Source organism: Pristiophorus japonicus, chromosome 1, assembly GCF_044704955.1.
Source record: "Pristiophorus japonicus isolate sPriJap1 chromosome 1, sPriJap1.hap1, whole genome shotgun sequence".
Lineage (NCBI taxonomy): Eukaryota > Metazoa > Chordata > Chondrichthyes > Pristiophoridae > Pristiophorus > Pristiophorus japonicus.
In genome coordinates, this window is record NC_091977.1 from 176,719,313 (window position 1) to 176,745,429 (window position 26,117).

The 26,117-nt window shown below is 43.7% G+C and overlaps 1 protein-coding gene across 5 annotated transcripts in view; it reads right to left on the reverse strand.

Moving 5' to 3' along the window:
- adgrv1 (adhesion G protein-coupled receptor V1) overlaps positions 1 to 26,117 on the reverse strand; it is an 892,784-nt gene that overhangs the window by 808,550 nt on the left and 58,117 nt on the right. For all 5 annotated transcript variants that reach the window (XM_070885047.1, XM_070885038.1, XM_070885028.1 and 2 more), the window contains exons 4-5: positions 13,038 to 13,133; positions 3,995 to 4,099 (exon numbers count right to left, since the gene is read on the reverse strand). In XM_070885047.1, the coding sequence (XP_070741148.1) occupies positions 3,995 to 4,099; positions 13,038 to 13,133 (201 nt within the window). The remainder of the gene's footprint in view (positions 1 to 3,994; positions 4,100 to 13,037; positions 13,134 to 26,117) is intronic.

A 26,117-nucleotide genomic window follows, 5' to 3' on the forward strand; every position in this document is an offset into this window, starting at 1 on the left:
CCATTTACTCCTAGTCTTTGCTTCCTGTGCTCCAAATGTCCTTCAAATTCGCAAGGCATCTTAGCTCGGCGACATAACTCACCACTTCCTGGCCTTCAGACCTTTTGGAGGTGTAGAACCGATACCTCGCCATCAGAACGCTTTCCTTTGGGTTCAAATGCTCTCGGACCAGTGTGCACAAATCATCGTACGATTTCTCCGTGGGTTTCGCTGGAGAGAGCAGATTCTTCATGAGGACATACGTTGGTGCCTCACAGACGGTGAGGAGGATCGACCTTCATTTGGCAACACTCTCTTCCCCATCTATCTCGTTGGCCACGAAGTATTGGTCGAGTCACTCCACAAAAGTTTCCCAATCATCTCCCTCCAAGAATTTCTCCAGGATGCCCACTGTTCTCTGCATCTCTGGGTTCGCTATCTGTATCTCGTCACCAGTTGTTGTGTATGGAGAAAGAGTCAGACTGAACACTGTGAGCTCAAAGTAAAGTGTGACCTTAGTCTTTTATTGCAGGTCTCCAGAGTGCCTCTCCAACCTGTGAAGCCTCCTTAAATACCTGTGCTCCCAAGGGATTATGGGATCCCTTGGGACTCCAGGGGATGAGCCCTCTGGTGGCTGTACAGTGTAAATACAAGTCCACATATATAACAACACTCCCCCCCCAAAGTCAACAGTGTACCTATTTAAAATGTGAGTCGATCTGGGGCCCTTCTTGCCCTGGTTGATCGTCTCGGTGTGAAAGCTGGTGTTGTTGAATCATTTGTTGGGCCCTCGCTGGGCTGCTGTGCAGCTGGCCTTGCTGGGCTGCCTGATGTATTGGGCCCTGCAGGGCTGCTGTGGATGATGGGTTCTGCTTCGTGGTCAACCGTGGTGCCGGTTGCCACTGGTGTGTATGTAGGGGGATCAAAAAAGGTAGGGTCCAAGGTGGATTGTTCAGGATAGTTCGTGAGTCTGAGTTTGATTGCTGTTGGGGTTGTCCATGAGGGACCTGACGTTCCAGGTCCAGAACTTCATTTTGAAGGGTGGAAAATGCCTGTGCGTGAATTCTTTTAACATGGGGTGGCCGTTGTACACCGGCTACCACACGAGCTTAGCAGAGCAAGGTCTTGGCCCAATGGCAAGGAGATCCAAGATGACTGGAGACCAGGCTCCACTGCATGGGACTAGTGCATACACACACACATACTCCTACTATCCTCCTTTCTCCTTCCCGCAGATGATCGCTCCCTGGGATTCATAGGATGCAGTGGCGGCCTCACGACCTCGCTGTTGGCCTAAGCACCAATAGCTGTGGCTCAGCTGCTCAAACACGAGTTCTCACTGTCGGCCCTGCCTTCGAGGGAGGAGCTTTAGGGAGGTGGTGTTGAGCAGAGATCAATCATTTCCCCACAAAAGGGAATTATAATTAAGGATAAGCTTAAAGTTTATGAATTAGCTAAATTTACACTGCATAAGTTTCCAAAAAGAAAACCTTAACATAATGTGCAATCACTGCTATTCAATTCACTGTAACAGTCTTCTTGCTTTGGTCATTTTTTTTCAAAGGAAGTTGTTTGTCGCATCACAATAAATGTTGCGACAATGGATATGGCGTTGAAAAACATGAATAAACAGCAAACTGAATGAACAAAGACCAGTCATTCTCGAGCCTCAATAAACCTAGCTGATCATTTTTTATGCACTTCAAGATTTTTGTTTAACATTGGAAAATTTCATCATCGATACCTAGAGCATAATTCCTAATACTTTTCACATAAAGCTTGTGTAGAAGGAAAAAAAATTACAAGAATTTTTGACCATACAATATTCAGTCTAAAGAAAGAAATCACTTTCATTTATATAGCTTCTTTAACAACCTCAGTACATCTCAAAAGCAGCTCACAGCCAAATAAGTATTTTTGTTGAAGTGTAGTCACTGCTGTAATAGTGAAATGTAACAGCCAATTTGCACACATCAAGATCCAAATAGCAAGGTGACAAATGACCAGATCATTGTTTTTAATGACGTTGGTTGAGAAATTACCAGGCAGGACACTGGGAAAAATACCCTATCATTGAAATAGTGCCGCGGGATCTTTTACGTCCACCTGAGAGTGCAAACAGGTATTATGTTTAATTTCTCATCTGAAAGACAGCACCTCTGGCATTGCAACACTCAGTACTGCACTTAAGTATCAGCCTAGGTTATGTGCTCAAGTCTCTGGAGTGGGGTTTGAACCCACAACCTTCTCACTCAGAGGTGAGCGTGCTACCACTGAGCCAAGGCTGAAGGGATAGCCTGTGTTCACTTCAAAAGATCACAAATTAATTACAAATGAGGAAGGTCATTTAGTCCATCTTAGTTCATCCATCCAGAATGACTCAAATCCATCCTTGGATTGGTTCTTAAATGATTTCAGGGTTTTTGTTTCCTCTGCTCTATCTGGGAGACCATTCCATGTATTGAGTACTCTTTGCATGAGGAACTTCCTAATATTAGTCCTTTAACTTTAATGTTAACTAGTTTGAACCAGTGTCTCCTTATCCTACTCAGTTTAAAATAGTTTTGCAGATTTATCTTTTCCATACCATTTACAATCTTATTTTCTCCATTAAATCACTTCAGGCTTCCTATTGAGGTTATAAAGCCTTCCAGCCTTTTCCATATAACTCAGGCCTCTGACACTAGAGATCAGTCTTGTGGCTCTTCTCTGCATTGCCGCCAAATCTGTACATGGCCTCATGACTTGTATTCTTCTGTTTTGGTTATATAATTAAACCTTGTATTAGCTGGACGGATTGCTGTTCTGCATTGGTTGGACATGTTGAGCATCAAGTCCATTAAGGCGCCTACATCTTTTTTACACTTCATCCTTAGCTATGATAACAGGATTCATGCAATATGTATGTTGCCCATTTTCCCTTTCTACAGGTAGTACTTTGCATTTGTCTGTATTAAATTGTTCTACCCATTCACATATTTTGTCAACTCATTCAATAATTTCTCAGCTGCCTTCACTGATTCCACTGCCATCTTAGTTTGGTATTACCTGAAAATGTAACCAATTTACATTGGTTTTCTTAATCCAAGTCATTAATGTAAATTAGAAACAGTAGTGGCCCTATCACCAATCTGTGGAACATCCCACTCAGTTCTTCCTCCACTCCAACATAACTTCTCTAACCAAGTGTCCATTGTTTTTTACCCTTCAGCCAATTTCTTATTCATACCCAAGTAAGTAGTGCTTTCTCCTCAGTCTGAAGGTTGTAAGTTCAAGCCCCACTCTAGGACTTGAGCACATAATCTAAACTAACATTTTTTAGTGCCGTCCTGGAGGCATGCTACATTGTTAGATATGCCATCTTTTAGATATTTTGGTTAAACTAAGGCCCCAGGTGGTTCAAAAAAATTACATGGCACCATTTCAAAAAGACCAGGCAGTTCTCCAAATATATTAGCCAACATTCTTTCCTCAACTAACACAACCAAAACACAAACTTGTGGGACCTTGCTTTGTGCAAATTAGTTGCCATATCTGCATGCATAACAGTAACTGCACTTCAAAAATAATTTATTGGCTGTAAAGTTCCTCCTGAGGATGTGAAAGGCACCATATAAATGCATTTTTTCTATCTAGAAGTATTCTGTTTGTTGTAATTTTAAGGCCAAATAAAAATAAACAGCAAAATCACAAAAGTGACACGCTGTATAGGAATTTGGGTGCTGTTCTGGCATAGCAAATATTCAAAAATACTTTAAAAAAAACATAGTTGTAGAATAGTAACGAACTTCCAAGGAAGATTTCAGTGGAAGTAATTCCATTAAATAATCATACCCCTCAGCTCCAGAGACCGAAATCATGATACTAATCGCTATTTAAGCCAGGTGGCTGTCTGATAACAAATGGTCCGTGCTACATTAATTAAATAATTTAGGTCAGCTGGTGGCAGTAAACCAAATGCCAGATTCTGTTATTAAGCCAAGATGAGACAGAAAAGTAATTTAATATCACTTACCTCAAAGTTCACAGTTACAGCCCCATAGGTTCCTTTCTTTCTGATTAAAGTAAGCGGCACAAATTCTTCTCTATCTCTTGCCTCATTGACGATGATTATAGAAGACTTAGGGAGAGACAGAGAAAATATTATTTTGACATGAATAGCATGGACAGATCCGTGGACCTGACAACATCAAACTCTCACAAACAAATGAATCTAATTTGTAAAGTAGTTCGTGGTATTATATTCCATGGGAAACAAATTTTGCCAAAATCTTTCAACTTTTAGAACAATTTGGGTTACAAAATTTAAAGAGCCAAGCTTTAATATAAAAGGGCTAATGACATAAAAATCTGTAACTGGCTGTTGTTGCTTTTTTGGAATGAAGTGCTCATCAAAATAAAATATGTCTGTGCTGGGGAAGTGGAATACCTTTTGTCTTCTTGCCAGTAAGATCAACAGTACTGACTCTGAAGACAGGTACAGCACATATCTGTTGCCCTGTAAAGCTCCTTCAACAATGATTAGAGTAAGGAAGCTCTCTCTGCATTGCTCAAGCACATTCTCACTGTGTAATGTTTCCATTTCCTTCACATTCATTCTTCCAGGCAACTAATTCTGATATTATTAACAGTACATATTACATGGGAATTGGATTTGGATCACCCATTCATTTCTATTTGGACCCTTAATTCCCCATGTTATTAGAAATATTTTCTTTTGCAAAATTGAAATTTTGTCAGTAAACAAGGGGCCAATTCATAATATGAAGATGGTTTGAATTAATTTAAACCTAAATATTAACATTTTTGTAAAATATTGTAAGTATTTAAAAATGAGCTGGATAGGCAATATATTATTTTATCAGAAGAGAGAGTGTAATTATGGGAAGCAAGCATTTTAACTGTAAAGTATTCTTGCCATCAAAGAGTGGAAAGAAAGATTGTATTTATAATTCCCAAACAGGGGGAAATATTTCAACTGGAGAAAAATCAAAAAAAGACCCCAAATTTTGAACCAGAAAGCACACCTTCCGTTTATGTATCTAGGCATTTCCTCTCTGGTTGGCTGCCATTGAGACATACAGGGATCAACATTGCTGCTTATCCTCAATATCAAATCTAAAGCTCAAACTAAGTCAAAGGCTCAAGTTTAAGACCCAGCCAGACACATCTAGAAAATCTGTCAAGTAATACTTGCTTCCTGTAACACTGTCCTGACATGTCTATTTCTGGCACATTTTTCTGTAACGTTATTTCCATCATTACTATCTATCATTCTTTCTGGCTCGAATACACTTGCCAATTCACTTTACTTAACTCTGAACTCATTGAATGGCGGTGCAGGCTAGAAGGGCCGAATGGCCTACTCCTGCACCTATTTTCTATGTTTCTATGTTTCTATGATCAAGTGCTCCGTGATAGGTGGGCACTGTTGCTTACTTATCTCTGAGAATTAGCAGCTCTGTCTCCATGATACATGACACTGTTATCCACCTTTAAGCTCCAAAAATCATGGCAAAGATCCGATGCTGCCTCCCTCTTTCCTTCCAACCCGCCCCCCCACCCTCCTGTTCACCCCCCCCCCTCCGCCCCCTGCCACAGCTACTATCTTTCCCCCATCACCTGCAAACCCACATCATCAGGCACTTGTTTCTATGTTCTTCAGAATTTAAAAATCAATACTGAGCAAAGTAATTATTTTACACAATGCAGGTTTGTCCATGACTAGACTCCCACCTTGCCGCAACCTGATCTGCTCCCCAACAACTCACCCCCCAACCCCAGAATGATTCATCTCCAAAACTTGACATACAATCTTGAGCCACTAAACGTTTTAAACAAAGAGCTCGTTTCCATCTTTGTGCAGGGAAAGCAGCTCTGCACCTTGGTTGAAACTTCTGGGAATGGAGAAATGGATGAAGGCCTATAGCTTCCATTGTCCTGCAATTCTCTTTGACCCAAATATGCTGCAAGAATGATTCCAGATCTCAATGCTCGCATATCCCAAAACTCTTCTCATCAATTCTCCCAGGTCCTCAGATCCCCCTCTACCCAATATTCTAAATTCTCCCAACATCTCTCTGCTGCCATGAAATATCACACAATCCCCTCCCATTCTGCTTGGACCCCCAAGACAGCACTCTCAGTGTTCCCACATCCCCTCACACTACTTCTACATCTTACAACCCCATCATTTAATGTTTACACATCCTAGTAAGCCACAATGCTCTCTCATCCAGGGTAGTCGATCTCACTCATCTTTCCCCATGGGTAGTGCAATGTGGCTCATATTCAGATTTTCCCAGTTCATATTTTTGAGTTTTATGTAAATTTCTTCCAGCTAATTGTTTATATGCAATTGCATTTGTTATTCTAATTTATTAATGGTAAGTTGCAAATTTTTATCAAGGAGAAGGTGAATAATGCAAACCAATCAAATTACTCAAAACATTTGCTGAAAATTTCTTAATTCACCATTTTATTTGCCTTCAAGTGCCCGATTAAACTTATTTATAAAGTTGCCCTTTTTAAGTAGTTTTATTTTTTTTTCCACTTGTAGGCCTCAAAAGATTGGGCTTAAAGTTGTTGCTTTGACCTATAATTATCATTATTAGCTTCAGGGAAATGCCATGGTCTGAGCATGTACAGAAATTTCGATCATGCTTTAATGTGGATGGCACACTGATTCACAATTGCAAGGGAATATCTCTTCATGGTGTAAAAAGATTTTTTAACATTCTTTTGAGATTTTCCAAATTATTTGTAAATAAAAGGTAGAATTATTTTTTGAAGTAAAGACATAGACATTATCAACTGTTAGGCTAACGGAAACTACCCAGCCAAGCGGGTAAGTGATTGGCTGGTGGATTGGTGAGTATATAATCTTTTTTTCTTCTTTTTATTTCCTTATCAACAGGTAACCTTTGACATTGTTGGCAAATTAAGTTAATCTAAGGGTTAAGTCATGGCAGGAGAGCTCAGACACATGTCATGCTCCTCGTGTGCTATGTGGGAAGTCAGGGACGCTTCCAGTGTCCCTGACCACTCCATGTGCAGGAAGTGTATCCTGCTGCAGCTCCTGACAGACTGCATTGCGGCACTGGAGCTGCGCATGGATTCACTCTGGAGCATCCGCGATGCTGAGGATGTCGTGAATAGCACGTTTAATGAGTTGGCCACACCGCAGGCAAGGGTTACTCAGGCAGATAAGGAATGGGTGACCATCTGGCAGAGCAGTGGAAGGAAGGTAGTGCAAGGGTCCCCTGCGGTCATCTCCCTCCAAAACAGATACAATGTTTTCGGTACTGTTGGGGGGGATGACTCATCAGGGGAAGGCAGCTGCAGCCAAGTTCATGACACCATGCGTGGCTCTGCTGCACATGAAGGCAGGAAGAAGAATGGGGGAGCTATAGTGGTAGGGGATTCTATTGTAAGGGGAATAGATAGGCGTTTCTGTGGCAGCAATCGAGACGCCGGGATGGTATAGTGTCTCCCTGGTGCAAGAGTCAAGGATGTCTCGGAGCGGCAGCAGGACATTTTGGAGGGGGAGGGTGAACAGCCAGTTGTCGTGGTGCATATAGATACCAACGATACAGGTAAAAAAACGGGATGTGGTCCAACAAGGTGAATTTAGGGAGCTAGGAATTAAATTAAAAAGCAGGATCTCAAAAGTAGTAATCTCATGATTGCTACCAGTGCCACGTGCTAGTCACAGTAGGAATTGCAGGATAGCTAAGATGAATACGTGGCTTGAGGAGTGGTGTAGGAGGGAGGGATTCAAATTCCTGGGACATTGGAACCGGTTCTGGGGGAGGTGGGACCAGTACAAACTGGACGGTCTGCACCTGGGCAGGACCGGAACCAATGTCCTAGGGGAAGTATTTGCTAGTGCTGTTGGGGAGGGGTTAAACTAATATGGCAGGGGGATGGGAACCTATGCAGGGAGACAGAGGGAAGTAAAATGTGGGCAGAAGCAAAAGATAGAAAGATGAAAAGTAAAAGTGGAGGGCAGAGAAAACCCAAGGCAAAAATCAAAAAGGGCCACATTGCAGAAAAAGTCTAAAGGGACAAAGTGTGTTAAAAAGACAAGCCTGAAGGCTCTGTGCCTCAATGTGAGGAGTATTCGTAATAAGGTGGACGAATTAACTGCGCAGGCAGCTATTAACAAATATGATATAATTAGGATTACGGAGACAAGGCTCCAGGGTGACCAAGGCTGGAAACTCAACATCCAGGGGTATTCAACATTCAGGAAGGATAGACAGAAAGGAAAAGGAGGTGGGGTAGCGTTGCTGGTTAGGGAAGAAATTAACGCAATAGTAAGGAAGGACATTAGCTTGGATGATGTGGAATCTGTATGGGTAGAGCTGCGGAATATCAAAGGGTAGAAAACGCTAGTGGGAGTTGTGTACAAACCACCAAACAGTAGTAGTGAGGTTGGGGACAGCATCAAACAAGAAATTAGGGAAGCGTGCAATAAAGGTACAGCAGTTATCATGGGCGACTTTAATCTACATATAGATTGAGTTAACCAAACTGGTAGCAGTACGTTGGAGGAGGATTTCCTGGAGTGCATTAGGGATGGTTTTCTCGACAAAATATGTCTAGGAACCAACTCGAGGGCTGGCCATCCTAGACTGGGTGATGTGTAGCGAGAAAGGACTAATTAGCAATCTTGTTTTACAAGGTCCCTTGGGGAAGAGTGACCATACTATGGTAGAATTCTTTATTAATATGGAGCATGACATAGTTAATTCAGAGACTAGGGTCCTGCACTGAAGGAAAGGTAACTTCGATGGTATGAGATGTGAATTGGCTAGAATAGATTGGTGAATGATACTTAAAGGGTTGACGGTGGATAGGCAATGGCAAATATTTAAAGATCACATGGATGAATTCCAACAATTGTACATCCCTGTCTGGAGTAAAAATAAAATGGGGAAGGTGGCTCAACCGTGGCTAACAAGGGAAATTAGGGATAGTGTTAAATCCAAGGAAGAGGCATATAAATTGGCCAGAAAAAGCAGCAAACCTGAGGACTGGGAGAAATTTAGAATTCAGCAGAGGAGGATAAAGGGTTCAATTAGGAGGGGGAAAATAGAGTACGAGAGGAAGCTTGCTGGGAACATAAAAACTGACTGCAAATGCTTCTATAGATATGCGAAGAGAAAAAGATTAGTGAAGACAAACGTAGGTCCCTTGCAGTTCGAATCAGGTGAATTTATAATGGGGAACAAAGAAATGGCAGACCAATTGAACAAATACTTTGGTTCTGTCTTCACGAAGGAAGACACAAATAACCTTCCGGAAATACTAGAGGACCGAGGGTCTAGCGAGAAGGAGGAACTGAAGGAAATCCTTATTAGGCAGGAAATTGTGTTAGGGAAATTGATGGGATTGAAGACCGATAAATCCCCAGGGCCTGATAGTCTGCATCCCAGAGTACTTAAGAAAGTGGCCCTCAAAAAAGTGGATGCATTGGTGATCATTTTCCAACATTCTATCGACTCTGAATCAGTTCCTATGGACTGAAGGGGAGCTAATGTAACACCACTTTTCAAAAAAGGAGGGAGAGAGAAAACAGGGAATTATAGACCAGTTAGCCTGACATCAGTATTGGGGAAAATGTTAGAATCAATTATTAAAGATGAAGTAGCAGCGCATTTGGAAAGCAGTGACAGGATCGGTCCAAGTCAGCACGGATTTATGAAAGGGAAATCATGCTTGACAAATCTTCTAGAATTTTTTGAGGATGTAACTGGTAGAGTGGACAAGGGAGAACCAGTGGATGTTGTGTATTTGGACTTTCAAAAGGCTTTTTCAAGGTCCCACACAAGAGATTTGTGTGCAAAATTAAAGCACATGGTATTGGGGGTAATCTACTGATGTGGATAAAGAACTGGTTGGCAGACAGGAAGCAGAGAGTCGGGATAAACGGGTCCTTTTCAGAATGGCAGGCAATGACTAGTGGGGTGCCGCAGGGCTCAGTGCTGGGACCTCAGCTACTTACAATATACATTAATGATTTAGATGAAGGAATTGAGAGTAATAACTCCAAGTTTGCAGATGACACTAAGCTGGGTGGTGGTGTGAGCTGTGAGCAGGATGCTAAGAGGCTGCAGGGTGACTTGGACAGATTAGGTGAGTGGGCAAATGCATGGCAGATGCAGTATAATGTGGATAAATGTGAGATTATCCACTTTGGTGGCAAAAACACAAAGACAGAATATTATCTGAATGGTGACAGATTAGGAAAAGGGGAGGTGCAATGAGACCTAGGTGTCATGGTACATCAGTCATTGAAAGTTGGCATGCAGGTACAGCAGGCGGTGAAAAAGGCAAATGGTATGTTGGCCTTCATAGCTAGGGGATTTGAGTATAGGAGCAGAGGGGTGTGGCTGGAGCTGTACAGGGCCTTGGTGAGGCCTCACCTGGAATATTGTGTTCAGTTTTGGTCTCTTAATCTGAGGAAGGACATTCTTGCTATTGAGGGAGTGCAGCGAAGGTTGACCAGACTGACTCCCGGGATGGCAGGACTGACATATGAGGAGAGACTGGATTGACTGGGCCTGTATTGACTGGAGTTTAGAAGAATGAGAGGGGATCTCATAGAAACATATAAAATTCTGCCGGGACTGGACAGGTTAGATTCAGGAAGAATGTTCCCAATGTTGGAGAAATCCAGAACTTGGGTTCACAGTCTAAGGATAAGGGGTAAGTCATTTAGGACCGAGATGAGGAGAAACTTCTTCACTCAGAGAGTTGTTAACCTGTGGAATTCTCTTACACAGAGAGTTGTTGATGCCAGTTCGTTAAATATATTCAAGAGGGAGTTGGATATGGCCCTTATGGCTAAAGGGATCAAGGGGTATGGAGAGAAAGCAGGAAAGGGGCACTGAGGTGAACGATGAACCATGATCTTATTGAATGGTGGTGCAGGCTCGAAGGGCCAAATGGCCTACTCGTGCACCTATTTTCTATGTTTCTATACACATCAACAGACATTCCTACAACATTGCACATTATTGCACATTGCTCAATCCCTCCACTCCACCAATGAACGTTGTTCTTTCAAATATCATGCTCCTGTATGCTGGAAATCTCTCCCAAAATCACCTCCCATTGGCACATCCCTCCCAGTCTTCAAATGCTTCAAACTGCAGCCCTTTCCCCCATTTGGTGCCCACATTCTCCATGTTGGTCAGCATTCAAAGAAGTTCTCTTTTAAATGAGAAGAACTATATATATATAATGGCTCCTGAACTGACAGCTCCTTACCGAACACCTTTGCTCTAATTGTATGCAAGTTTTTACAGAGGTACAAGTTCTTGCTTTTATTACCAAAATATTAGTCAGCTCCATTTTTATGAGCGCAAGTATTCTTCTGAGGTGTTGAGGTATACTCATCCCATGGACAATTCTTTTCGAATGTCCAAGCAGTTTCATGACAAATTGCAGCAACCTGGGAGGAGCAACTAGCAATGTCTCGTTCTACAAAGTTATTTTGGACATTGCAATCCACTCTGCTCAACTATGACCCTGCTGGTCAATCAAGAAACTGCAGAAGTGTGATGATTTAAAATAGAGAATGTGAAAGATTATCTGCCTCTGTTCACTAATATTAGCTGAAAAAGTTGGCATGACTATAAAGTAGAAAAGTATACTCCCATCTAATCCCATTGTTAGTGCAATTCAACTACAACAGCTTACATTTCTATAACAGCTTTAATGTAGCAAAACAAAGGCACTTCCCTCTAGGTCAGATAGAATTTAACAATATTCTATGGTATTGTCCAACAAGACTATAAAAGCACATTTAATAAATTACATCAAAAAATGCTGTAATGCATTATACTGTCATTAATATTTTGACGTAGTTCAAAATATGTTAAAAGGCCTTTGACAATTTTTTCAAAATCCTAATTTTACTTTCCTGCCTCTTTCTCCCAACAAAGTATTGTTCACATAACACTAAATCTAGATTTCTTCAACATAATCAAACTTCTGCTCCAGTGCCTTCAGAACCTTAACGGCTCAAATTGCCCTCAGCGGGAAATTGGGGAGGGCACTTTGATTTATCCGGAAATTTACCGCCCGGCAGGAGTCAGAGGGAAGACCCTGAAAATTCGGCTCTTTAACTCTGACACCGCCTCCCAGCGCTTTGGAGCACTGTTTGAGGCGGTATCAGGGCATGTTCGGGTCAGGAGAAGGGCGGTGTCGTGATGACGGTGACACGGATGTGTCACGCTGACGTGTTACAACGTCCCTCCCCTTCACTTCGAGAGGAGCAACGCTGCGAGGCCTACATGGAGCCCACTGGACCAACAGGGAGGGGTTCAGCCGGGCCAGTGGCCCAGCACCCAAAAAGGGGTGCTGGGCTGCCAACACCGTACCAGCAGCCGCCATTGTTGAGCCGACTCAGGAGTCGACCGACAATGAAAACAAAATGGCAGCCGCAGCATTGCGTCCTCCCCTTTATGGGCAGCCGCACCGCCCAGTTACTGGCAGTTCCTCGCCGCGCGAAGCTGTCGGTAGCACCAACTGGCGATGGTTGCGCTCTCGCGGGACAATTTCCTCACATGGCGAAAAAGGGGTCGCTGTCGGGTGGTAAGAGGTCAGCACGCCGGGTGGTGCGGAAACAGGGGGCATAGTGGAAACCTGTTCTCGCCAGCCCCAGCACAGGGGCAATTGGAGTGGGTCAACGCTGCCGTCTGCCCCCGTTCGGAAAGGCCTTACCGTCCTATTATCGCCTCTTAGAGACGGTAGCGAGCCTTAAAGAGAGGGGACAATTCCCCCCCCCCCCCCCCCAAGTATTTTAGCATTGCAGTTGTGCACTACGGGGATCTTATGATATGCACTGTAACACAGGATTTGAATACAATAAGGCCGATCTAACAAAATTAGGTTGCTGGCAGGGTGCCTCCCTTGCTGGGAGTGTATATAGGGAATTCAGGCCCATGTTCCCTACAATTTTCCATCCATTAATCTGCCTCAATATGTCATAAATAAAAACATTCCAAGTATGCTAAACAATTACACTGGCTGAAAAAAGTACTTACCATATTGAAAGATATAATTCCAAAGGCATTATCATTCGACAGAATGGTTACTGTGGCAATATTGGGAATTCCAAGCATCACATCTGCAGAAGTACCCTTGAGTTAACAGAAAAATGCAGCACTGTTATAAACTGCTTTGTCACAGGTCTAATGGTTATTTGTTTTTTTTTTATATACAGATTTTATGAATACATAACTTCAGCTAGATTGGTTGTCTTGAAGTATTTTTAGATAGACAGGTTTTTAAGTTATATGTATAATAATAATGATGTGCTTATGTTTGTCTTCAAAACTGTAATCAGCAGTTAAACAAAAGAGAATTTACACAATCCCAATGACAGTGGCCATAAACAGCTCCAGCCGAAAACACATTTCTCACTTTCAACCTAATGTATGGCAGTATGCAGTGCAAAATTACTAGCCAAACTAAAAATATATCTGCCAAAACTGTTTTGCTACAACAGTCAGATTCCATACTTTTATCAGTGCTGTAATTACCAACTGGATCACAGTTTTGTTCAAAAATGTAAATTGTTCATGATCTATAACTTTTGCAAAAAGTAAGTTCTTTGGGCACCACAACTTAATTAGGACCCCAAGTTAATAAAGAGGTCTTTCAAAACTCATTTATCATGGTCTGACAACCTGGTAATGACACCATAGCAATAAGAACCTAGGTATGAAGTATGCAGCTCTATTTGAAAATGAAGTTTCCTTTCAGCCCTTCGCCTTTATACATTATCCTTTGACTTAAATGTTAAAAAGCTGAATTCTATTCCCAACTCCAGGTCAAAGGTCTCAACAATCTGATTCATGCAGTGAAATGAATGGTTGTGGGAAGATAGATGCATCGTACATTTCTTTCTTTTAACTGGATGTATCAATGTAACATACAGGACTGTGTTAAAGAAAGCTTGTCTGTGAAATACTTTGTTCTAAAATCCTTATTGATTATCATACTTTACTTTGAATCCTAGTAAAAAAATAACGAAGACCATTACAGACTGTAGTGAGAAATAACAAGATTTCATGCTCAAAATCCATTCTCATGGGTAAGACTCTGTTCTCTACTGCACAGTGGAATGTGAATTAGTTAGATTCTGGACAAAAACAGTTTAGAATTTGTATTTCTTAGCAATATAATTTTACAACTACAACAAATGTTAGGCACTAGATATTATAAAATAGAGGGTTGTCCAAAAACTACAGAGTTAACATCTTCTTCGAAAAATAATGTGGCACACAAGTTCACAAGAATCAGACATAGGCATGGTAAATTACAATGTGCTGGTTAAAAGTTTATATTGCAAAAAAAATGCTTTTAAACTGTTTGTTTAAAGCTTGGACCTTAGAAAACCTCAATTTTAGAAAAGTTGGTAACGCAACATAAACAAATAAAAATGTCATCTAGTAACATTTGATATATTCATATTTACCTAAATAACAAAGTGTAAGTACAGTTTTAGTTAAGTTGATGACCACTATTTCTCTCTTTCATATCATCTATCAAAGGTAAACCAACATCGAACATCCTAAACTTTACAAAATATCTTTCTAGAATGTTGATGCTATTCAATTTTCACATGTACATTAAAAGGAACATAGATAAAATCAGTCAAATATTTAATTTGATTTTCTTTTGCCAAATTATTATTGGTGAAATGTTTTGATCCATTTAATATGTGCTGGGACTGGATGAAATGTTAAAGCTGTAATATTTGTGTTATTCATTGTCAAGCACTTTACGTTTTTTGAAGCTCCAAAAGAAATGTAATAAATATTAAAAGGTCCACAGTTTCTGACTCATGATCACTTAATCTAAAGTCTGAACTTCATACAGTCCATACAGGAGTCGATTATCAACAGTTTCCATAGCAACTTCCTTAACATCTTACTGTTCACACACCACATTATTCAAATTTTACCTCCATCATGAATGATTTCATCTCTGCTTTGAAATACCTGTTGTCATAATTTAAATGAGATTTAGTCTGCCAGTTTAAAGTGAATGAGTTTTTTATTCTGAAAATCTAACAGAATAGTAGTAACAAAGAAAGTGTCCATTTAAGATAAAAATGTAATTGATGATATACAAGGGCCTTTGTTATACTGATCATGGGAGCTATGAAACAGAACATTCATGCATTTTAATATAGCACTTCCAAAAATTATATGGTTTATTGTAACAAATGTCATGCCTGACTAGAATAACAAGCCTCGTGCAAAATAATCTTCATGGTAGGCTCAGTATTGTTGATCATTTAAAATAACTTGAGCTATTTAAGTATCTTTAGGAATTTAAATGTTAATCCTTAAACTGTTGCCAACTGCAGGGAATTCCAGGCTCTCTGGTTTCAGCTGCTGTTTTTGAGTATTATTATTTTGAAACAACTTTTACAAAGTAATGCTTATGGCACACAGAGCTTCAGACAATAGAAGCACATATTTGGAATTTGAGTAGCATGCCAACATATCCCACCTGATTTTTCATCCATTTATTATCCCCGTGCCCAATTTACCAATATACATTCCCATCATGCGAAGCTATGCACCTGGATTGCTAATTCTAGGTGCAAATGGAACTGCTAATTTGTAAAATTTACCCCCATGTTTGCAATTATACCATGTGGTTAAAATAATATTTATATAGTGTTTTGCATGGTGGTAAATCTCAAAACACTTTACACAATTAATATATTTTTGAAAGTCATTGGGTGTGTTATGTAGGGAAATAGAGCAGCCATTTTATGCCAGCACATGAACCGGGGACCGAGTATCGGACTGGACAGCCTTCCTGTGTGTGGGGACCGGACTGACTTCGGGCAGGGTTGGAGATAAGTTGCTGCTATGTGTTTTTTAATTGTTTCAGTGTATCCAGGCATCTGCTGCGCCACTTTCTTGCCCAAGCCGATTTCCTTAATTCCAGGGAACGTTTTTCAGGACAGGCCACATACACTAGCCTAATCAGAACTGGAGTAATTCTCAGCTGGCCAAACTTCCCTAAATGGCCAGAAGTGATGTAGGTGGCAGGTTACGCCCCCTTTGACTGAAAAAAAAACTGACTTAAAAAATTTGTAACGAACTGAGTTGATTGGAGAAACTGGGGAATTTTAAGTTAGGCCAGAAAAAGCAGCCTGCTCCAAAAAAAACGGCACAAATGCTGGGGAAAATTGAGCCCATTATGCTCCAGCCTCATGAAGGCTCCAGAATGGTGCAAAAATGAAACCTAGCTCAATTCTGCAGCTTTTACTCATTTATCCTTGAACATCCAATAAGAGGAAGGGAATCTCATGAAGTTCCACAGGCTTTGTATGTTGTTTTGGTTGCAGCATTTATAGTGGCTAAATGTAACAGATGCTCCAAGCTGATTTCAAAGCACCTGAGGTTCACATGATAGATACAAAGCACTCAAAATTGCACTCTCCTAGTTTATGACATCAAATAAACCCCTTGATCAGATTACCATTTTGTACAGACTTTAGATTTATTCTGTGGTTGCTAGTAATAATAATAAAGCACATGATAATTAATTACAAGGAATTTTAAAAAAAGCATTTCACTGTAATTTTATCACTAAATGCTCAAAACCATGCCAAGCATTCCAAAGACAGATTCAAACACGAATGTTGGCACAGTCCAGCACACGAGTGCAAAAGACACAGCTGAAGCGTTCACCATCATCAGCCAGAAGTGGCAAGCAATTTATTCTTCTCAGCCTCCTTGCAAGGTCCCCACCAGCACAGATGCCAGTCTTCAGCCAATTCAACAACAACTTGTGTTTATATATGGCCTTTAACAAAGTAAAACTATTGTGTTCCTAAAACAGATGAGACTGCACACAGGGAGGTTAAAGTAACAGTGACCTCAGTCTTTATTAAGACACTCCAGAGTGAGGCACAGGCCTTAGGGACCGGCTTATATACAGTGCTCCCAAGGCATGCTGGGATCCCTTGGGACTTCAGGGGATGCACTCCCTGGTGGCGGAACATGGGAGTGCATGCTTTACAGATACACATCACTCCCCCGCAAAGTCAAAGTGAAAACTATTTACAAGGTGAGGCGGTCGGGAGCCTTTCTTTCCCTGGTGGACTGCTTCGGTACAAATGTCTGTTCTGGTGTGTTGGCTGTGCCCTCGCTGGGCTGGCGTGTTGTTGGCCCTGCAGGGCTGCTGGGTGAGCCTGGCCTTAAGGGGCTGTTGGGCGTGATGGTTTCAATTTCCTGGTCCGGGGTGGTGTCGCTGATCCTTTGGATGTGTGTTGTGGGCTCGAAAAAGGCGGTGTCTGCTGTGGGTTGTTCAGGGCAGTCTGTGAACCGCAGCCTCGTTTGGTCCAGGTGCTTTCTGCAAATTTGTCCATTGTCGAGTTTTACTACAAACACCCTACTCCCTTCTTTAGCTATCACCGTGCCTGCGATCCACTTGGGAGCATGTCCATAGTTTAGCACATACACAGGGTAAATCAGATCAATTTCCCGTGACACAGTGGCGCGACTATCGTTTACATAGAAACATAGAAACATAGAAAATAGGTGCAGGAGCAGGCCATTCAGCCCTTCTAGCCTGCACCGCCATTCAATGAGTTCATGGCTGAACATGAAACTTCAGTACCCCCTTCCTGCTTTCTCGCCATAACCCTTGATCCCCCGAGTAGTAAGGACTTCATCTAACTCCCTTTTGAATATATTTAGTGAATTGGCCTCAACTACTTTCTGTGGTAGAGAATTCCACAGGTTCACCACTCTCTGGGTGAAGAAGTTTCTCCTCATCTCGGTCCTAAATGGCTTACCCCTTATCCTCAGACTGTGACCCCTGGTTCTGGACCTCCCCAACATTGGGAACATTCTTTCTGCATCTAACCTGTCTAAACCCGTCAGAATTTTAAACGTTTCTATGAGGTCCCCTCTCATTCTTCTGAACTCCAGTGAATACAAGCCCAATTGATCCAATCTTTCTTGATAGGTCAGTCCCGCCATCCCGGGAATCAGTCTGGTGAACCTTCGCTGCACTCCCTCAATAGCAAGAATGTCCTTCCTCAAGTTAGGAGACCAAAACTGTACACAATACTCCAGGTGTGGCCTCACCAAGGCCCTGTACAACTGTAGCAACACCTCCCTGCCCCTGTATTCAAATCCCCTCGCTATGAAGGCCAACATGCCATTTGCTTTCTTAACCGCCTGCTGTACCTGCATGCCAACCTTCAATGACTGATGTACCATGACACCCAGGTCTCGTTGCACCTTCCCTTTTCCTAATCTGTCACCATTCAGATAATAGTCTGTCTCTCTGTTTTTACCACCAAAGTGGATAACCTCACATTTATCCACATTATACTTCATCTGCCATGCATTTGCCCACTCACCTAACCTATCCAAGTCACTCTGCAGCCTAATAGCATCCTCCTCGCAGCTCACACTGCCACCCAACTTAGTATCATCCGCAAATTTGGAGATACTGCATTTAATCCCCTCGTCTAAATCATTAATGTACAATGTAAACAGCTGGGGCCCCAGCACAGAACCTTGCGGCACTCCACTAGTCACTGCCTGCCATTCTGAAAAGTACCCGTTTACTCCTACTCTTTGCTTCCTGTCTGACAACCAGTTCTCAATCCACGTCAGCACACTACCCCCAATCCCATGTGCTTTAACTTTGCACATTAATCTCTTGTGTGGGACCTTGTCGAAAGCCTTCTGAAAGTCCAAATATACCACATCAACTGGTTCTCCTTTGTCCACTTTACTGGAAACATCCTCAAAAAATTCCAGAAGATTTGTCAAGCATGATTTCCCTTTCACAAATCCATGCTGACTTGGACCTATCATGTCACCATTTTCCAGATGCACTGCTATGACATCCTTAATAATTGATTCCATCATTTTACCCACTACTGAGGTCAGGCTGACCGGTCTATAATTCCCTGTTTTCTCTCTCCCTCCTTTTTTAAAAAGTGGGGTTACATTGGCTACCCTCCACTCCATAGGAACTGATCCAGAGTCAATGGAATGTTGGAAAATGACTGTCAATGCATCCGCTATTTCCAAGGCCACCTCCTTAAGTACTCTAGGATGCAGGCCATCAGGCCCTGGGGATTTATCGGCCTTCAATCCCATCAATTTCCCCAACACAATTTCCCGACTAATAAAGATTTCCCTCAGTTCCTCTTCCTTACTAGACCCTCTGACCCCTTTTATATCCGGAAGGTTGTTTGTATCCTCCTTAGTGAATACCGAACCAAAGTACTTGTTCAATTGATCCGCCATTTCTTTGTTCCCCGTTATGACTTCCCCTGATTCTGACTGCAGGGGACCTACGTTTGTCTTCACCAACCTTTTTCTCTTTACATACCTATAGAAACTTTTGCAATCCGCCTTAATGTTCCCTGCAAGCTTCTTCTCGTACTCCATTTTCCCTGTCCTAATCAAACCCTTTGTCCTCCTCTGCTGAGTTCTAAATTTCTCCCAGTCCCCAGGTTCGCTGCTATTTCTGGCCAATTTGTATGCCACTTCCTTGGCTTTAATACTATCCCTGATTTCCCTAGATAGCCACGGTTGAGCCACCTTCCCCTTTTTATTTTTACGCCAGACAGGAATGTACAATTGTTGTACTTCATCCATGCGGTCTCTAAATGTCTGCCATTGCCCATCCACAGTCAACCCCCTAAGTATCATTCGCCAATCTATCCTAGCCAATTCACGCCTCATACCTTCAAAGTTACCCTTCTTTAAGTTCTGGACCATGGTCTCTGAAATTACTGTTTCATTCTCCATCCTAATGCAGAATTCCACCATATTATGGTCACTCTTCCCCAAGGGGCCTCGCACAATGAGATTGCTAATTAATCCTCTCTCATTACACAACACCCAGTCTAAGATGGCCTCCCCCCTAGTTGGTTCCTCAACATATTGGTCTAGAAAACCATCCCTTATGCACTCCAGGAAATCCTCCTCCACCGTATTGCTTCCAGTTTGGCTAGCCCAATCTATGTGCATATTAAAGTCACCCATTATAACTGCTACACCTTTGTTGCTGCCGCCTGCTCTCTACCTGATCATGCAGGTTGGGGTGAACCAGCGAGAGTCTGGTTTTAAGTGTCCTTTTCATGAGTAGCTCAGCCGGGGGCACCCCTGTAGCGAGTGGGGTCTCGTGTGGTAGCTGGGCAGTACTCGGGACAGGCGGGTTTGGAGTGAGCCTTCTGTGACTCGTTTAAGGCTCTGTTTGATTGTTTGTACTGCCCGCTCTGCCTGCCCATTGGAGGCTGGTTTAAACGGGGCCGAGGTGACATATTTGATCCCATTGCGGGTCATGAATTCTTTAAATTCAGCACTGGTGAAACATGGCCCGTTGTCACTGACCAGTATGTCAGGCAAGCCGTGGGTGGCAAACATGGCCCTCAGCCTTTCAATGGTGGCGGTGGCAGTGCTTCCCGACATTATTTCACATTCAATCTATTTTGAAAAAGCATCCACCACCACCAGGAACATTTTACCGAGAAACGGGCCCGCATAGTCGACATGGATCCTCGACCATGGTCTGGAGGGCCAGGACCACAAACTTAGTGGTGCCTCTCTGGGCGCGTTGCTCAACTGAGCACACACGCTGCATTGCCATACACAAGACTCTAAGTCAGAGTCGATACCGGGCCACCACACGTGCGATCTGGCTATCGCTTTCATCATTACTATACTCGGCTGTATGCTGTGGAGATCCGAGATGAATGTCTCCCTGCCCTTTTTGGGTAGCACTACGCGGTTACCCCACAACAGGCAGTCTGCCTGAATGGACAGCTCCTTCTTTCGCCGCTGGAACGGCTTGATTAGCTCTTGCATTTCAACGGGGATGCTGACCTAGCTCCCATGCAGTACATAGTTTTTTACTTGGGACAACAGAGGACCTTGGCTGGTCCAAGTCCTAATCTGGCGGGCCGTGACAGTGATTTATTATTTTCAAACGCTTCCATGACCATCAACAAGTCTGCGGGCTGCGCCACGATCAACAAGTTTGCAGGCTGCGCCATTTCCAACCCCGTGGTGGGCAATGGTAGCCGACTGAGAGCGTTCGCACAGTTCTCGGTGCCTGGCCTGTGGCGGATGGTATAGTTACACGCTGAGTGCCCGCCTTTGTATGCGGCTGAGGCATTGGTATTTATCCCCTTGTTTTCAGCGAAAAGGGATATGAGGGGCTTGTGATCGGTTTCCAGCTCAAATTTGAGGCCACCAAATAGGTACTGATGCATTTTCTTTACCCCGAACACACAAGCTAATGCCTCTTTCTCAATCATGCTGTAGGCCCTCTCGGCTTTAGACAAGCTCCTGGAGGCATAGGCGACACGTTGCAACTTCCCTGCAACGTTAGTTTGTTGTAATACACACCCGACTCCGTACGACGATGCATCACATGCTAGCACAAGTTTTTTACACGGGTTATACAATACAAGCAGCTTGTTGGAGCATAAAATATTTCTGACTTTCTCAAAAGCAATTACTTCATTTTTTTCCCATACCCAGTTCTCATCTTTACGCAATAACACATGTAGGGGCTCTAAGAGGGTGCTTAAGCCAGGTAGGAAGTTACCAAAATAGTTGAGGAGTCCCAGGAACGACCGCAGCTCCGTGACATTCTGTGGCCTGGGCGCTTTTCTGATAGCCTCTGTCTTGGCGTCTGTGGGCTGAATGCCGTCCACCGCGATCTTTCTCCCCAAAAATTCCACTTCTGTTGCCATGAAGACGCATTTCGACCTCTTCAGCCACAGCCCTTCGCGATCCAGTCGCTGGAGGACCTCCTCCAGGTTTTGTAGGTGCTCAACACTGTCCTGACCCATGACCAATATGTCATCCTGAAAAACCATACATGCGTGGTACCGACTTGAGGCGGCTCTCCATGGCCCCAAGTTTCCACACGCGGCAAAACAGGCGCCCCTCCGAGCTGGGCGCCCGTTTTTCACGCCGAAAACGGCGCCTGAATAAAAACGCGCTATTCTTGAGCGCTTTGCAGCTCGATGTCTGCTTGGCACGGCGCCCAGGGGGCGGAGCCTACCACTCGCGCCGATTTTGTAAGTAGGAGGGGGCGGGTACAATTTAAATGAGTTTTTTTCGTGTCGGCAACCCTGCGCGTGCGCATTGGAGCGTTCGCTCACGCGCAGTCTGAAGGAAACATTGGCACTCGCCCATTTTAAAAAGTGCTGCAGAAAAAGTGAAAATTTGTTTATTGAACCCTTGCAAAGGCTTGCATTTTAATTTTCTTGATATTTCTGTGTGTGAGGGTGAGGGAGTGCATTCTGTAATTAAAGATAGACTGTGATAAACGGGACACATGCACTTGTTTGAGACTATTCAAATTCTTTGTAGCTGTTCAATTTTTAACATTTTTTAATAAAACCACATTGCCCTTCCATGATCAGCACTGAGGCTTCTTGCAGCTTTCTCCCCCTGCCGTCGGAAACGGCTGCCTCAAGTAATGAGGCTTCCTGCAGCCTTCTCCCTGCCTCCCCCTGCCATTGGTCGGTCCCGACGGCAAACCGCAGCCTGAAAGGCCTGCCTGAAGCACTTTCACACAGGTAGGAACATGGTTTATTTAATCTTTTCTTTGCTTATAAATTTTTATTCAGGTTGGATTTATTTGTATAATATTTGTGTAAGTATAACTAAGGATTTATTGTAGAATTTAATGACTTCCCTTCCCCCCCCTTCCCCCCCACCTCGTTCCCGACGCCTAATTTGTAACCTGCGCCTGATTTTTTAATGTGTAGACAAGGTTTTTTCAAGCCTACAAAAATCTTCACTTGCTCCATTCTAAGTTAGTTTGGAGTACGTTTTCACTGTGGAAACTTTCAAATCAGGCATCAGTGGCCGGACACACCCCCTTTTGAAAAAAAAATTCTGTTCAAAAGTAAAACTGTTCTACCTGACTAGAACTGCAGAAAACTTAAATGTGGAGAATTCCGATTTCTAAGATACACCGTTCTCCACTAGTTGCTCCTAAAAATCAGGAGCAAATCATGTGGAAACTTGGGGCCCATGTTTCTCTGGAAGATCGCTGCAGCCGACCGAATTCCAAATGGACATCTGTTGTAGATGAACAGTCCCTTGTGTGTGTTGATGCAGGTGAGGCCCTTCGAAAACTCCTCCAGCTCCTGCGTCAAGTAGGCCGAAGTCAGGTCGAGCTTGGTGAACGTCTTGCTTTCTGCCGTCGCAAATGGGTTGTCTGCCTTAGGTAGTGGGTATTGGTCCTGTAGCGAGAAACGATTAATAGTTACTTTATAATCGCCGCAAATCCTGACCGTGCCATCACTTTTGAGTACTGTAACAATCGGGCTGGCCCACTCGCTGAATTCCACTGGGGAGATGATGCCCTCGCGTTGCAGCCTGTCCAGCTCGATTTCCACTCTCTTCCTCATCATGTAAGGTACCGCTCGCGCCTTGTGGTGAATGGGTCGAGCCTCTGGGACCAAGTGGATCCACACCTTCGCCCCGGAAAAGTTTCCAATGCCTGGCTCAAAAAGGGAAGGAAATTTGTTAAGAACCTGGGTACATGAGGCCTCATCAACATGTGATAGTGCTCAGTTGTCATCCCAGTTTCAGCGGATTTTGCCCAGCCAGCTCCTTCCAAGCAGTGTGGGGCCATCGCCCGGGACAATCCAGAGTGGCCGTTCAAGCACCGTGCCCTCGTAGGTGACCTTGACCATGGCGTTGCCCAGGACAGTGATGAGCTCTTTGGTGTACGTTCTCAGTTTCGTGTGGATGGGGCTCAGGGCTGGTCTGAGTGCCTTGTTGCACCACAGTCTCTCAAACATCTTTTTACTCATGATGGATTGGCTAGCGCCAGTGTCCAGTTCCATGGCTACGGGTAAGCCATTCAAGTTTACATTTACCATTATAGGTGGATATGTCGTCGAAAATGTGTGCACCCCGTGTACTTCAGCATCTGCCTCCTCTCTCTGAGGCTCAAAATTGCTTTGATCCACCATGGACCGATCTTCCTCTGCCACGTGGTGGTTAGCAGGTTTTGCAGAGCTTGCAGCTCGTCTGCAAACTCGTTGGTGGTGCCCTATTGTTCCACAGCTCTTGCAAACATACCCTTTGAACCAGCATGAATAAGCTGAATGGAAGCCTCCATAACGCCAACAAGGTGTGAATTGCCTTGCATTCATCCTTTGTTGCGGACTCTAAGTCATCTGGGTCACCTGAGGCCTGCTGGCAGTTGCAGACTCGTGGTTTCTGCCCTGTACATTTCTGCTCGCAAACACAGTTCCAGTTAGCTTATGAACATTGTTAGCACTTGTGTGCTGAGAGATTTGTTTGGTGTTATCACTGGTGGACATAAACGCCTGTGCTCTCGCAATGGCCTTATTGAGGGTCGGTGTCTCTGCAGTCAAAAGTTTTCGTAGGGTGGTCTCGTGGCCAATGCCCAGTACAAAAAAGTCTCTGAGCATCTGCTCCAGGTAGCCATCAAACACACATTGTCCTGCAAGTCGCCTTAGCTCGGCGACGTAGCTCGCCACTTCCTGACCATCAGATCGCTGGCTCGTATAGAACCGATACCTCGCCATCAGCACGCTCTCCCTCGGGTTAAGATGCTCCTGAACCAGTGTACACAGCTCCTCATACGACGTATCTGTGGGTTTCACCGGAGCCAGAAGATTCTTCATGAGGCTGTTGGTCGGTGCCACGTAGTCCGTGAGCAGGGTCGCTCTCCTTTTTGCAGTGCTTCCTTCTCCGTCCAGCTCGTTGGCTACAAAGTACTGGTCTAGCCGTTCGACATAGGCTTCCCAGTCCTCACCCTCCGAGAACTTCTCCAGGATGCCCACAGTTTGCTGCATCTTTGCGTTGGATTCGTATACTCGTCGCCAGTTATTGTGTTCCTAACACAGATGAGACTGCACACAGGGAGGTTAAAGTAACAGTGACCTCAGTCTTTATTAAGACACTCCAGAGTGAGGAACAGGCCTTAGGGGCCGGCTTATATACAGTGCTCCCAAGGGATGCTGGGATCCCTTGGGACTTCAGGGGATGCGCTCCCTGGTGGCGGAGCATGGGAGTGCATGTTTACAGATACACAACAAAAACGTCTCAAGGCGCTTCACAGGAGTATTATAAGACAAAAACATTTGACACCGAAAAATTAGGGCAGATGATCAAAAGCTTGGTCAAAGAGGTAAGTTTTAAGGAGAGTCATAAATGAGTAAAGAGGGGCAGAGAGGTTTAGGCTGGGAATTCCAGAGTTTGGGGGCCAGACAGCAGAAGGCACAGCCACCAATGCTTGAGCGATTATAATCATCATCAGCATAGGCAGTCCACGCCAAAAAAGATGAGTTCACAGTTATTTCAATGAAGGACCTAATATTCCAAATCCTGACCTACATCCTGAAGGTTGGAAGACGCCTGTGCGTGGATTTTCTTTAACGTGGAGTGACCATTGCACACCAGCCACCACAGCGATTATAATCAAGTATGCTCAAGAGGGCAGAATTAGAGGAGCGCAGTTATCTAGGGGGGGGCGACGTTGTGGAGCTGGAGGAGATTAGAGGTCGGGAGGGATGAGGCCATGGAGGGATTTGAAAACAAGGATGAGGATTTTGAAATCTAGGTGTGGCTTAACCGTGAGCCAATGTAGGTCAGCGACAACAGGGGTGATGGGTGAACGGGACTTGGTGCGTGTTAGGACATGGGCAGCCGAGGTTTGGATGACCTCAAGTTTATGTAGGGTAGAACGTGGGAGGCCAGCCAGGAGTGCGTTGGAATAGTGAAGTCTAGAGGTAGCAAAGGCCGGGATAAGGTTTCAGCATCGGATGAGCTGAGTCAAGGGCGGAGACATGTGATGTTACGGCGGTGAAAAGAGACGGTCTTAGTTATGCCACAGATATGTGGTCAGAAGCTCATTTCAGGGTCAAATATGACATCAAGGATGCGAACCAGGGCTGAATTCAATTCACTCTACATGAAGTCAAGAAATAGCGAGTGCACTTGACATAGCAAAGACTACAATAACAATATTCCAGCTGTGGTGCTTAAGACTTGTGCTTTAGAACTAGCCATGCCTCCAGCCAAACTGTTCCAGTATAACTATAATACTGGCATCTACCTGAC